Source organism: Poromitra crassiceps (assembly GCF_964638095.1).
Source record: "Poromitra crassiceps genome assembly, chromosome: 11".
NCBI lineage: Eukaryota > Metazoa > Chordata > Actinopteri > Beryciformes > Melamphaidae > Poromitra > Poromitra crassiceps.
The window spans coordinates 42429683-42442895 of record NC_139643.1 but is presented as its reverse complement, the minus strand read 5'-3'; the positions used below and the strand labels follow the sequence as shown (position 1 = coordinate 42442895).

The 13213-nt window shown below is 41.0% G+C and overlaps 1 protein-coding gene and 1 pseudogene across 2 annotated transcripts in view; both read right to left on the bottom strand.

Moving 5' to 3' along the window:
- The window catches only part of necab1 (N-terminal EF-hand calcium binding protein 1), a gene marked incomplete at both ends in the record, with an annotated part of 36368 nt that extends 27070 nt beyond the window's left edge, over positions 1 to 9298 (bottom strand). Inside the window, 3 exons of the mRNA XM_083646469.1 lie at positions 3801 to 3909; positions 5766 to 5790; positions 9209 to 9298. Coding sequence (XP_083502595.1) covers positions 3801 to 3909; positions 5766 to 5790; positions 9209 to 9298 — 224 coding nt within the window. The remainder of the gene's footprint in view (positions 1 to 3800; positions 3910 to 5765; positions 5791 to 9208) is intronic.
- A 1714-nt stretch (positions 9299 to 11012) lies between these two features.
- Positions 11013 to 11333, bottom strand: LOC310785628 (SOSS complex subunit C pseudogene; annotated as a pseudogene). The gene has a single exon. The product of its transcript is annotated as an SOSS complex subunit C pseudogene (transcript).
- Positions 11334 to 13213: the final 1880 nt, after the last annotated feature.

The window sequence follows — 13213 nt, the reverse complement described above, 5'->3', positions numbered from 1 at the left end:
TTGAGACGTTAGAGAGGCTTTGCTTTATTCCAGGAAGAGGGGCGGTGTTAAAGAGACAGTGTGTGTTTAGCTCTCATTTACAATATCAAGTGGAGATTACTGTTATAGATCAAAGTTAAAAATACATAAGGAGTTAAATTTAGGATTAATCGCCCTCTTCCCTTATCCCCCCCCCCCCCAACACCACCACTTTTTTTTAAGTGCAACATTTTAAAATGAAGTTTCAAACCCCTCTAAGTGGCTGGTGGAAAATTGAACAGTAAAACTATTTAGAATGCCCCCCTCTCTCTCTCGCTCTCTCTCAAGTACAAGTAGTGTTACTCTACTGATATTTTCCTTCAGTAGAAGTAATTTAATTGGAAAAACTGGAAATGACAAGCTAAAGTGCAGAAACAAAGAAGTCAGACTCCTCTTCTCACTGTGAAATAATCCAGTTTGTCAGTTTACATTGATCCAGTCAGTCTCTGTTGCTGATGGAGACACACACGTGCATGTGTGTGTGTGTGTGTGTGTGTGTGTGTGTGTGTGTGTGTGTGTGTGTGTGTGAGAGAGAGAAAGAGAGAGTTGAAAAGAGATGAGGTGAAAGGGTTATGACAAGAGTGCGCAACGCTTCAGCCCTCCAAAACGTGCTTGCTGTGTGTGTACCTATTTGTGTGTTTACTTTTACTCTATGTGAGTCTGTGTTGTTTTTTCATATTCCCTAATAATGCAAAAAAAAACTATCCCAAGTCCATACATACAGCGTGAACTCACTCCAACATACACATGCGTAGGTGAGGAGAACTTTTTACATTTTTAGATTATTTTTGGGGCATTTTGCCTTTATTGATGGGACAGGTGGAGAGAGAGAGGGGGGATGACATGCGGGTCGGATTTGAACCCGGGTCGGCCCCACAACTAAAATCTCAAGTCATTCACATGGGAAATTGCCCCAGTGTTCAACTGCTCCAAACAGGAGAAAACACTTAGCGCCCTGTCAACAGGCGAGAGAAGAGAAGAGGTAAAACAGAGGTTATGTGCTGAGCTGGGGGATGGAGAAACATTATTTTGCTTATGGTGTTTGAGACTGTTGTGGTGTTTCAGACTGTTAGATACACTATTGAAATGTGAGCACGGAAAACAAATTTGACCAAAAAGAGTGTAAATAAATGCATCCTACATTATAATGAAACCAGATGTTTTACATGTACCGTAGTAGAATCTATTGCATTCAAGCCTCGCAGAGACTAGTCTGACTCTGTGAGGTTTGAATGCAATATCGATATCAATATTATGCATTCATTCCATTAAACACGCACAATTGCTGGAATTGGAACTGGTACGGCCAGTTAAACTTTCCAAATTTCAGGAATACATGCATGTATATATAAATGTTATTTGGAGTACTTGTTATTTTGCAATATCTACAGATCTCACTGGTTCACCTCAATTTCTGAAGGGTTTATCTTACCAACTAAACAGCCAGAGGCTCAGCCTGACAGGCAGACATTGCTGATCCATTCCTTAAGCAATAGAGGATTCAATTTGAAACTAAAATTACTTGAAAGTAATGAGTCATGGGCTATTTGCGCTAAATTGGTAATAGTGGCTGCAATGATGTGTGTGTGTGTGTGTGTGTGTGTGTGTGTGTGTGTGTGTGTGTGTGTGTGTGTGTGTGTGTGTGTGTGTGTGTGTGTGTATGTACGTAATTGTGTTCTTGTGTTGTGTGAAATAATATCATCCTCAGCTAAATTACCATTATTATACTCACGATGAGGACGACACTGCTATCATGGATAAACATGATCATTATGTCCTTCATAATCATCATCCCCATTGTTTGTGCGATCGCTCTCCCCCTCTCTTGCTGCAGAACTGAACATTTAACAGAAATAACCAGCCTTTGATATCAGGCTCTGCAATCGCGAAAAATACCTCATGAATTTTGTAGATCTAACTCATCCACTAACCATGAATGCAGCTGCATTTAAGAAGCTGTAATAAAAATTTGATCACACAAAAAAGAAGTTAAAGGCAAAAATGCCCCCCACCCCCAAAACAGAAAAGAAGAAATGTGTGCAAACATCTTCATTGATCTTGCTCTCAGAAGTCAAGTTGACTTTGAGCAGCCATCCAGATGATACTTAAAGGTTGACAGCAACATATGATGACATCAAACAGTGTGTCAACATATGGATAATAAATACTGCAGTTCTGCTGCATGCGTTAGCTATGGAAACAAGGAGGAGTGACTGGAAGGTGCTTAGGATTTACAGTGAAAGCTGGAGCTGCAACAGCTGTACCAGTACTGAACTCAACTCCATGTTGACAACACCTCCCACCCCATCGCTGCACTTATGGAGCATCTTCAGCCTCTGTTTCAGCCCCTCGAGGTGCAACACAGCATCTCAAGCAGTCTTCTGTACCAACAGCCATCAGCCTATATCATGTTTCCTGTCCAAACAGCTAGGAAGGTGCAGAAGCAGGGTGTCTGCCCAATACAAACTAACCCAGATCCATTTAATCTTACTATGCTCTGGACTATTCAATATGGCATTGGCTTACAATGTTTTGTTGTTTTCTCGCACTGCATATGAGTTTCTGTACATACGCTACCTCTACATGCTCTGTGCATCATACATTTTTCTGTACATATGTACTTCCATTAGAGGACAGCTGGCAATGCACATCTCCAAATTAAGGCATTCTGAACATATACATGTGTAATGTGATGGTTTTGCATCTCATCCGTTCCGTTCCGCACCCGGGAACAATTGACCCCCCTCCCCTCTCCCCCGCTGGTCAACTTTCACATTACAAAATTTCTTCCGCACTCGGAAACGGAACAGAGCACACTTGCGTCATCAACTATGCCTGCAGTGTATCCTCGCCCGTGTGTTGTCTATGTGGTTCAGAACGGTTGGCTTTCACACTCGCAAGTGTTCCGTGCCCGGGCACGCCAAAGCGCTCCCCAGACCACCTTTTCAAGTGGATCCTGTCACGGTTCGCTGCAACGGTACGCAACGTTCACACTCATAAAACGTTCCTAAACTGGGGTCAATTTGGGGACAAGTGTGCTCGGACCGGGGCGCCAGTGTGAAAGCACCCTTAGATGTCTCTGTACGTACAGGTATGTCTTCTGTAGACTTGTTAATGTGAATACACTGCATAAATGTATAGGCATATATAGAGTATATAGTATACTACTATATAGGCTACTGGAAAAAGGTCTGTGGGGGAAAAACCTGTCTGTGATTCTGTGACTATATATTCTTAGATTACAAGATGTAAGAACCTGACACAGGCTGACAGAGAGATAGAGATTAGTTTGACATGAGTCTCCTGTGTCGTGCAGAGGGAGAACAGGCATGCTGCCTGGAGGGGACTCTATTCACATGCTGCTCTGCCGTCAGTGTCACCACAGACCACACGGAGCCTTTTCCACTGAGGAAAAGGTCTGAATGTAGCCTGCACCCTATGCATATTTTATATTAAGAGAGTCACTTTCCTATTGCTTTCCTATTTCCTAAATTTTATTCCATATTCCACATATGAGCTGGGATTGGAATTCAAGCAATCACATATTATCATGAATGCAGAAACAGCTTTGGGCATCACTCCATTTATATTGCAAACACTATGAACAAACAGTGGTCAACCACAGTGGGTATTGGGTATCCTGATGATGATCATCCAGTACTTCATGTTGGGAATTACCATTTACTCATAACAGTGTTAGTTTGTATACAAGCGTACCTCTCCCCATCTCCTATCTCTCCATGCTGTCCACCACAGAATAAAGCAATGACATAAAGCCTTACTCTGTGTTATGGGTGTCGATGGTATGGAAGAGCTCCTTCAGTTCCTCGGCTGTCAGCACTCCATCAGAGAAGTAGGCCTTGAACTCATCAAAGGACAGCTTCCCATCATCTGGGAGAAGAGCACACATTCAACTGTCAACACAGTGTCAGGAGGACATGGCAGTCAGGACTGCAGCGCCCCTCCTGGCCAGCGCTGCATAAACGCTTCTGGGTCAGAATCGCAGATTTCTCCTTGGCAAATGGCCTGGCTGAGCATTCGGTTTTGACATGATAACAAACTACATCTCCCTATGTGGGATCTGTTTCAATTCAACAAAATCAATAAAAAAAAGTGTAATTTGGAAGTGAAATAATAGTTTGCCAACAGTGTCACGATAAATTTGAAAATCGAAGGTGAATTGACCCAAGTCTTGATGAGAAGCAACTTAATAAGTTACAGTGGCAGAATCAATAAAAGGTGGCGTCAAGTATATAAATTCAGTTTCCTTCTATAAAGGAGAAGGAGCAAAAAACAAAGATGGTGAAATTAGAGAAACCTCAGTGGATCATCCTGCCTTGTTCTTATTGCTGAGGAGCATCAGTGGGACCTTGAGGCCGACTTGATGATGACAGTCTCAAACAATCATTCATTGTTATGCTCTGAGGCTGCGCAAACTCTTTGAAATATTCATGAGTAAAAAATAAACCCGATTTCAAACTGAGGGGCCTCAAAATGGATTTCCTTCAGCGAAATGAAGATGAGTGTGATTTCCCAGGAGCACGTAACGCAGGTCATTATAGCTAAAGTTTTTAATAAACATATAAGTAGAAGGGCCATTTGGAAGATGGACATGATTAGCACACACACACACACACACACACACACACACACACACACACACAAACGCGCGCGCACGCACACACACACACATATGCACATCACCCTCAGGCCCATCAACAACCCCTGACAGCAGCCACACAGTGACTCACATGTAACTGCACTTAAAAATAGCCTTGTAACAGACTAGAATATAAATTCATGCTGTTCACACAACATTAAACACGCAGGTGGGATGGCGCCTTATCTTGCTGTTTCACAACAACTCAAATCAGTCACAGTATGAAACATAATCCCAAATTAATCTAGAGTTTCAATTCGCCATTTTTCCTCATTTAAAATAAGTACTTTCAGAAATCTATATTTCAGATGTATTTCCCTGACACAAAATTACTCAGGTAAATGGAGGCACTGTAACTATAAAGTCATGCCATGAATGAATGAATGAATTTATTTATTCGATAAATAAAAAAATACAGTACACAAAAAGCACAAAGCCTTGAGGCACTTTTAATTAATTTTTTTAAGATGATGACCTTTCTGCTTTTATTGACTGTATAGGGTGGCAGGGTGGTGAGAGACAGAATGGATGGGACAGAAACAACCTGAATTGAAACTTGTGACAACACAATACACTCTGTCTTATTGTACCGTTAACTAAGCATGATGATAAAATGAGGAATATTCATGTGATGCAGCAGCAGCAGGCCTAAACCAGCGCACACGGAAACGGAGGGAACAACATTTGCTTTGAGCCGCCAATCATCCACTAAGTGGTAAAATATCAACTGACATAATGGGAGCGCGTCAAGTTCTTGATGATTTTGTTCACTAACGCTCCAACACTGATCCTTGCTGGGCATGGTCAGTCTGTTGCCATGGAGACTGACAGAGTATCAGCGCACACAGGCATGATCAGAATTTCATTGAGAAAGTAAATCCGTTTTCCCTTTGATGAAAAAGAGACAGGAGGATTGAAGTAAAGCGTCCGTGTGTGTGTGTGTGTGTGTGTGTGTGTGTGTGTGTGTGTGTGTGTGTGTGTGTGTGTGTGTGTGTGTGTGTGCGCGTGTGTGTGTGTGTGTGTGTGTGTGTGTGTGTGTGTGCGTGTGTGTGTCAATCCAATAGGAGCTGGCTGGCATGATCCTTACCATTTTTATCAGCTCTCCGTAAGATCTGTAACGAGAAAGAGGAAAGGAGGGGTGTCAAAGAAGGGTTCACAATCAAAGAAGTTGAAAGAAGTGTGTGTGTGTGTGTGTGTGTGTGTGTGTGTGTGTGTGTGTGTGTGTGTGTGTGTGTGTGTGTGTGTGTGTGTGTGTGTGTTTTCACAGCTGGGCTACAGGTGTAAACTTTTAGTTTTCATATTTGGCAGCCTGGGTCACGTACATAAGCTGGTTGTGAGAGGCCTTCAGATGGCTGGTCTCCCAAAGAGAAGGGCCAAGGAGTTAGCGAGGTATTGTTCAATATCTACTATTATCGGCAGCCGCTCAATATGGAGGAAGCGCTGCTTTTTGTATACCCATGAAGTGGATACTGACCGCTATCTTGCATTACAGTATAACTGTATCAACCTGCCATGTTATCATACTGTGTGTTTCTTATGTGTATGCATTATTGTGGTTGCCGTCTGGGCACTCATGTAACTGACTGACTCCTAGCATTTGACTGCACTATTACTGTTTATGTCCTTTGCATACTTGTATTTATGTGGACATAAATACATATTTCAAATGTGTGTGTGTGTGTGTGTGTGTGTGTGTGTGTGTGTGTGTGTGTGTGTGCGTGTGTGTGCGTGTGCGTGTGTGTGCCAATATTCATGCACACGGTATCATCGATCACACTCTCAAAAGCAGTGTGTGTGTGTTAGGGATGGGCATTTCTAGCAAAAACACTATTCGAAATTCGCTGGCCAAAGTCGACTTTTAATCGAAATTCGAAATTCGAAAAAAAAAAAAAAAAAAAAAATTATGTGAGTGAAATGTTGCATTGTCTCCCCTGATTCTAAGTATAGTCGAATCGCTTGGTTTGAGCAAGTAAAACAATTTTTATAAGCATTTTAAGCAAGGTTTATGGAAAAATGAATGGCGGATGAAATCCCATGAAGAGGGAGAGGTTGCTTATAAAAATTGTTTTACTTGCTCAAACCAAGCGATTCGACTATTCTTAGAATCAGGGGAGACAATGCAACATTTCACTCACAAAAAAAAAAAAAAAAAAACGAATTTCGAATTTCAATAATAAAAGTCGACCTTGATAATAACAACGATTATTCGAAAATTCGAAATTCGATGCCCATCCCTAGTGTGTGTGTGTGTGTGTGTGTGTGTGTGTGTGTGTGTGTGAGTGTGTAAATTATTGATAGTGCTGTCTCAGACTCCAGAGGAGATGAAAGGCAGAGCGGCACTGTCCACATCGGCTCTTATAGGCAGAGGATCGTACCACACAGCCTCACTTTCTCTTAAGGACAGCTCGTCTTCGCACTTGAGAAGAACATAATCTGAACTGAGTGTATTTGCATGTCCTCCGAAAAGTCTGATGCAACTGGTTCTGGTTTTGTCCCGGACTTTATTTTTCCATTGCTGTCTAGTCTAACCTTAAAATCTTTTTGTGGGTTCTCCCTGTTCAGGTGACGAGGAAAACACAAGGTTTGTGCCAGAAAGGGCCAAAAGAAATGCACTGTTTCTACCATCTTCTGTCTCTCCTGTCCTTGTCATTGAATTATTTGTGTCAAATGTATCTCTGCTAATCAGTCAGTCTATCTCTCTTCTTTTGCTACCGCATATCCCTGCACAGAACTGCTCTATCTCTGGATCCACCCCTCCCACCTGCTTATCTCTTATCCAGAGCCATTCTCTCTCATTTATATCACCTCAACTCATCTCATTCGACGATTCAAGATTCATTTGTGTAATCATATTACAAATGAGGAATTTGACTCAGTGCAAGTACGCAGCGCAGCGATCACAATAGCAGAAGAAAGATGGAGCAAAACAGAAAACAATCTCAAATTATAAATCCTTAATTATAAAGTGCAAAGTAAAAGTCATTTAAAGTGACATACAATGAATGGGGTAGGGTGGGGATAATGTCCGTGGGATAACGTCCATGTAAAATGTCAATATCAAATGTCCTGTAAAAGTCCTTATGTCCAGTAAAAGTCCCCCCCCCCCCCCCCCCCCGATCTGGTGGTAAATAAGATGCAGGAGTAAAGCACCAATGGCAACAACAGCATAAACAAATGAAGACAAATGTTATAGCCTCTCTAAAAGGAAATGTGGAGCCAGTGGCTATGCTTTAATAACACAACACAGGACAACACAATGACAGAAGCAACATGCAGTCAAGCAACCCCCTTCAGAAGACAAGCTGTGGCTGTATCCCCCTGTCACCCAGTGCCAGAAGACACAGTGCCTGTTTGACATCAATAAGACTTTTTTTTTTTTTTTTTTTTACGTTGCTTGGGTTTGTTTGAATACCCAGGTGGGTGCTGACTCTTTCCTTGTTTAACTGGCTCCCATCTGTGTTTCCCTCACCTCTCTTTCCACTGAGCAGAGGCAACAACTTCCCCATGTGAGGAGAGCAGAGGAATGAGGAGAATATAATGAAGGTGCTGGAGGCTAAAGGACGGAGTGCCATGTTACTGGGGAAAGCAGACATTTTAGGAATATCATTAGGTGTACTGATATGTTGAAACATTGCAATACAGTATTTACAAATCCTCATCATTTGGTGGAGATATATAGGTTTTGGAATAACTAGTCTCATTATGTGGTTAATTATTATTATTATTATTATTATTATTATTATTATACCAAGCTTAAAAGCTTTTTTTTTTCTTTGGAAATGTTTTTTTTTTAAACAGTATTATAAATGGATGACCAGCCAGTGTGACCCTCACAGCAAGTCTTAAGTGGCAGCTAAATTAAAGGTCAGCCTTGTCCAATTAATTCACCACTTGCGCACAGACCATCAGACACGTCACTGGATGTGAATAGCCTACATACAAAGGTGATCTGCAGGTTCCAGAGAACAATAAATGATAATAAAAAATAAAAAAAATGTTAGATTTCAATTTGAAAACTGAAAATGTAGCTCTTTAGACCTAGGCTGTAGCTTAGGACTTTGTAGGTATAGGCTACAAGTCAAGTCAAGTTTATTTGTATAGCCCTAATTCACAAGCATGTCCCAGAGGGCTTGTCTAGCTACTTCTAGCTGATACAACAGTATCAAATTACAGAATAAAGATAACACATTGAACAATTGATAGAGAAATAGAAAATATAGAAATATAGGATAGAGCAGGAGAAGGGAGGAGAGCAGGGGGAATGTGAGTGAGTGATGGGGTGGGGAGGGAATGGGAAATGTTGGCTACAGGTAGGTCACGAAAATAACATTGCGTTTCATAGGGCAAATACTTTTTTTTTTTTTTTTTTTTTTTGTTTCCTCGACATCTTTAAATCAAATTGGCTACGGCATGTTCATCATGCCAAAGTTTTTGCACTCAATCAAAGACAACAACAATGTGGTGCGCAAACTGCACATAGTGAAAGAAAGCATCGTGGATGAAGATTAAACATTTTTGTAGGCTACTTACATCAATGAAAATCGACATTCCCTTTTTTAGCTCCATTGGAGTGCTTGCTTCCTCTGAGATTAACTGAACCTCCTCAGAACAATCCATCATCCAAAATGTTCGTCCTGTTATAAACTGTAAAACAATGTGACTGCTTGAATTGGTCTCGTTGCTGTCAGTATCACCGGTCAAAAAGAGCGACTCTCCTCACAGTACCGTGTCAAGTTAGCGAGAATAAAAAGCGACACTTCCGGTATTTTTGTTTTTTCAAAATTAAGCCATTGTTGAAATACCGTCACACCGCCTCGCTTCTGATATATTTTCACTCCGTATATAATCTGTGAATTATAATCAATTCTTCTTTGCACACACAACAATACTTAGGCTACCTATAGGCCTATATATTTTTTCTACTAAAGTTAAACCTACACCTTCATTTTGAAGGCAAGATAACTACTTCCTGTCTGGTACTGGCTATCTGTCTGGCTTGACACCGCATTACATCTGACGAGCTGCTCTGCTGCTCGCTCGACCAAACTCTCTCTAATTATGACATGCATAATGCAAATTCATGTCTGTTTTGCATTTTGATAGGCTATAGACTAGAGGCATGATGATCCAAGTCATCATTTTCTGTCACAATAAATATGACTAGCCTACCTTAAATTAAAACAACAATGTAACAACAAAAACAAGCAACAACAACAACAACAGCAACAACAACAACAATAACAACAACAACAACAACAACAACAACAATAACAACAACAACAAATAACAATATTTCCTTTATGAATGAATCTTATAGTGATACTACTTGACATAAACTCTATAGAACCAGTGGTTCTCAACCTTTTTATAAAGTATGAGAGGGAGGGAGCCCTGTGTACCACAGTGGTACCCCATACCACAGGTTGAGAACAGTGTTGGGGGTAACTCATTACAAAAGTAACATATTACATGTAATATATTACTTTTAGCAGTAACTCAGTAAAACGTATTACTTATAGGATTTCAGTAATATTATACCAGTTACTTTGTCAAGTAACACAAGTTACAAATTTCATTTTTTTAATTAAAGCACATATTTAAATAAGGATATAATCATTCAAACTGTTTTTATGCAAATAACCACTATAGATGACAATAACAAAGGAATAGAATGACATTTAGAATTTTGCAGTGTTTGCACTGACTTCAAGGCAGTTGAAATTATTTTCCGGGATGGTCCCGGGGCGGCGAGGTCATTCTGCTGCTGCTGTTGTTTTGGTGAAAGCAAAGGTAATGTAATAAGTAACAAGTTACTCTACACAGACAGTAATATTGTAAAGTAACGTATTACTTTCAAATGAAAATAACTAATATGTAATATATTACATTTTGAAAGTAACTTGCCCAACACTGGTTGAGAACCACTGCACTAGACTCAATATAGAGAAGCAAATATGACCCATATACACTAGCAATCTTGCGTGCTACGCCCGCTAAATTTCTAGGGTGGAGAATCTGGAGGCAAAGTTCAGTCAGAAACTGATCTTTGGCTCATTTGAGATTGATCTGCATGGTCTTGCTGCCTGGCCTCAGAAGGTTTTATGGCTCTTGAAGCTTGCTTTCTCTCAGCAGGAGTTATGACATATTTTTTTAACATGTATAATTGTCACATCGACTCCTCGCCAGTTTGCAAACGAATCCGTCCAACAAGTTTATTTGTGGCCGCCAGTTTATCTCAACCAGAAAGAGAGACAGAAAGAGATTGAGAGATGGGTGTGACTCGCCCCTGGTCTTGGCCTCACACTGGGTCAGCAGGGCTGTTGGAGGTCAAAGGTCAGGAGTCGGGCTCTAGGAGAGGGAGGACAGGGAGGATCAGGTTCCCAAACGATGAGTCCTGAGTGATGAAGAAGCCTGACGAGTGGGCATGTGCATGCTGCAGGGCACTGAGGGCAGCCTTCTGCTGGGCGGCGATGTGCTGCTCTGCGTTGTCCCTGAACTCCTTCAGGTTCGGTCTGGAGAGAGAGATGCTGGCTCCTGAGCTGTTCATGCCCTGACTCTGCAGACGTCTCTTCTCCTTGTCCAGCTCCGCCAAGATGGCCAGCCGCACCTTATTGGAAGACTGCTTGAAGCCTTGTGCTGGAGTGTTTGCAGCCATGTCAGTCTGAGTTGAGAGGCAGTTGGGCAATCGGCCTTCCAATTATAGTAGAGAAAGAGTTTTGACATCACTAATGATGTCACTATTTGGATTTATGACATCAGAAAGATGATGTCACAATGCATGCGTAGAGAGGCATTTATGACATCACCGATGATGTCACACATCACTAATAGATACAGACATACATCAGTAAGTCTGATTCACTAACCTTATTTTTTGTTAATTTCAGTTTCCTAGTCTGCTTTTCTTCATGTTATTGACCAAATAGCTTAGCTGACAAGACATTTCTAATCTGTTTTTGTTGTTTAGGATATTTCATTGAAATCTATAACATCTCATACCATCGATATTTTCATTTTGCATGATATCAACCAGGAGGACAATTTGGTCAATTTGTTGAATGAACTGCTCACAGTTAGTAAGCTATTGATTGATATCAGCTGATGAATAACCTAATATTCATCAGCTATCAAACTAAATAGCACACACATATGTGTTTAGTGAGAGACAGTGTAGTGACAAAGCATACAGCATAACAGCGACACAATAGCCTACAAACATAGGCTTTATTTTGGGATGTAACAGGTTTATAGAGGAAGCATTGGGAGAAATTGTTGATACAATCCGCAAATTCATATGACGGATACATTTTTTATTCCATTGCACTTAACCAAACTATGGTAGCCTAGCCTAAATATCATTTAAATAACTTGATTGTTTCCACAGGGATAAGCCTATCTTAACTTCAATTCTAGAGTGAAAAGGACTCTCTGGACAGAGGACTGGCTCATCTTCTCTGGGAGAGGAGAGACTGTAAAACTGTATAACAGCTCCATCTAGTGGAGCTCTACGATTGCACACAGTCTAGCACAGCATGTGTAAACAAACAACATGAGTGATAATATAGGCTACATGTAAACAATTCAGGCATACTGTAGGCCTATCTATACAGCCCTAGGGGGGAATTAAGAGAGCTTATTTTCAGTATCTCCAGCTAGACGAGGTGTAGGGTCTTCTCCTGACTGAGAGTTTTGCAGTGTTTTTCCCCCAGAGATGAATACAAACATATAAAAGGAGAAAATGATTTAATTTATTTTGAGAACAACCCAAGGGTTTCTTTACCCAGAGAGGGGAAAGGTAGATGCATGAATGCACACATTGTCTGCTTCACTCCTCTCATTATGGACTTATACGCATGCCAAGCAGGGACATTCCCTTTGGGCGATCATATGGTTCCAGAAATATATGAGTAATATCTGCACTGTTGCAGTGACAAATCACAAATAAAGTGTAATTTTAATACATTTTTTGCAGTATTCAGTATTTTATAAGTATTTCACTTGTGATTTCTCTCATAAGTGTGATATGATTTCCACACATGAGTGATTTTCATACAAGTAATTATTGTTATCATCATTATTGTTGTTGTTCTTATTATGATTATTATTATTATGATTATTATATGAGAAAGGCTGCTTACGTGGCACGGTGGTTAGAATAAACAGATAATGGTCCGAAATATCTCTGGGTTTGGGTGAAACTGCGTTTTTCTCGCGATGGCGGTTGGTAGCTTGTGATTGGGTGAGAACAGCAGCGGTCACGTGGGCACGGGTTACTTGGCATTCTGGGACACAAACAGTGGTTGAATAGCTTTTTAGCGACATAACAGCTTCCACTGATCCACTGTGGATACGGGGCGACGTGAGAAATAACACACAGCTGGCCGCAAAAGCAAACTGGCTCCTTGCGGTCGACTTCTGCGCTCTGGCTGTCGCTCTGCTGTCCGGGAAAAGCGCAATACAAGAGGAAACTCGGCGATTCAGTCTCTGAAATGCAACGGAGGACTTTATTCACGCAGCGAGCTAGCTAACGACGAG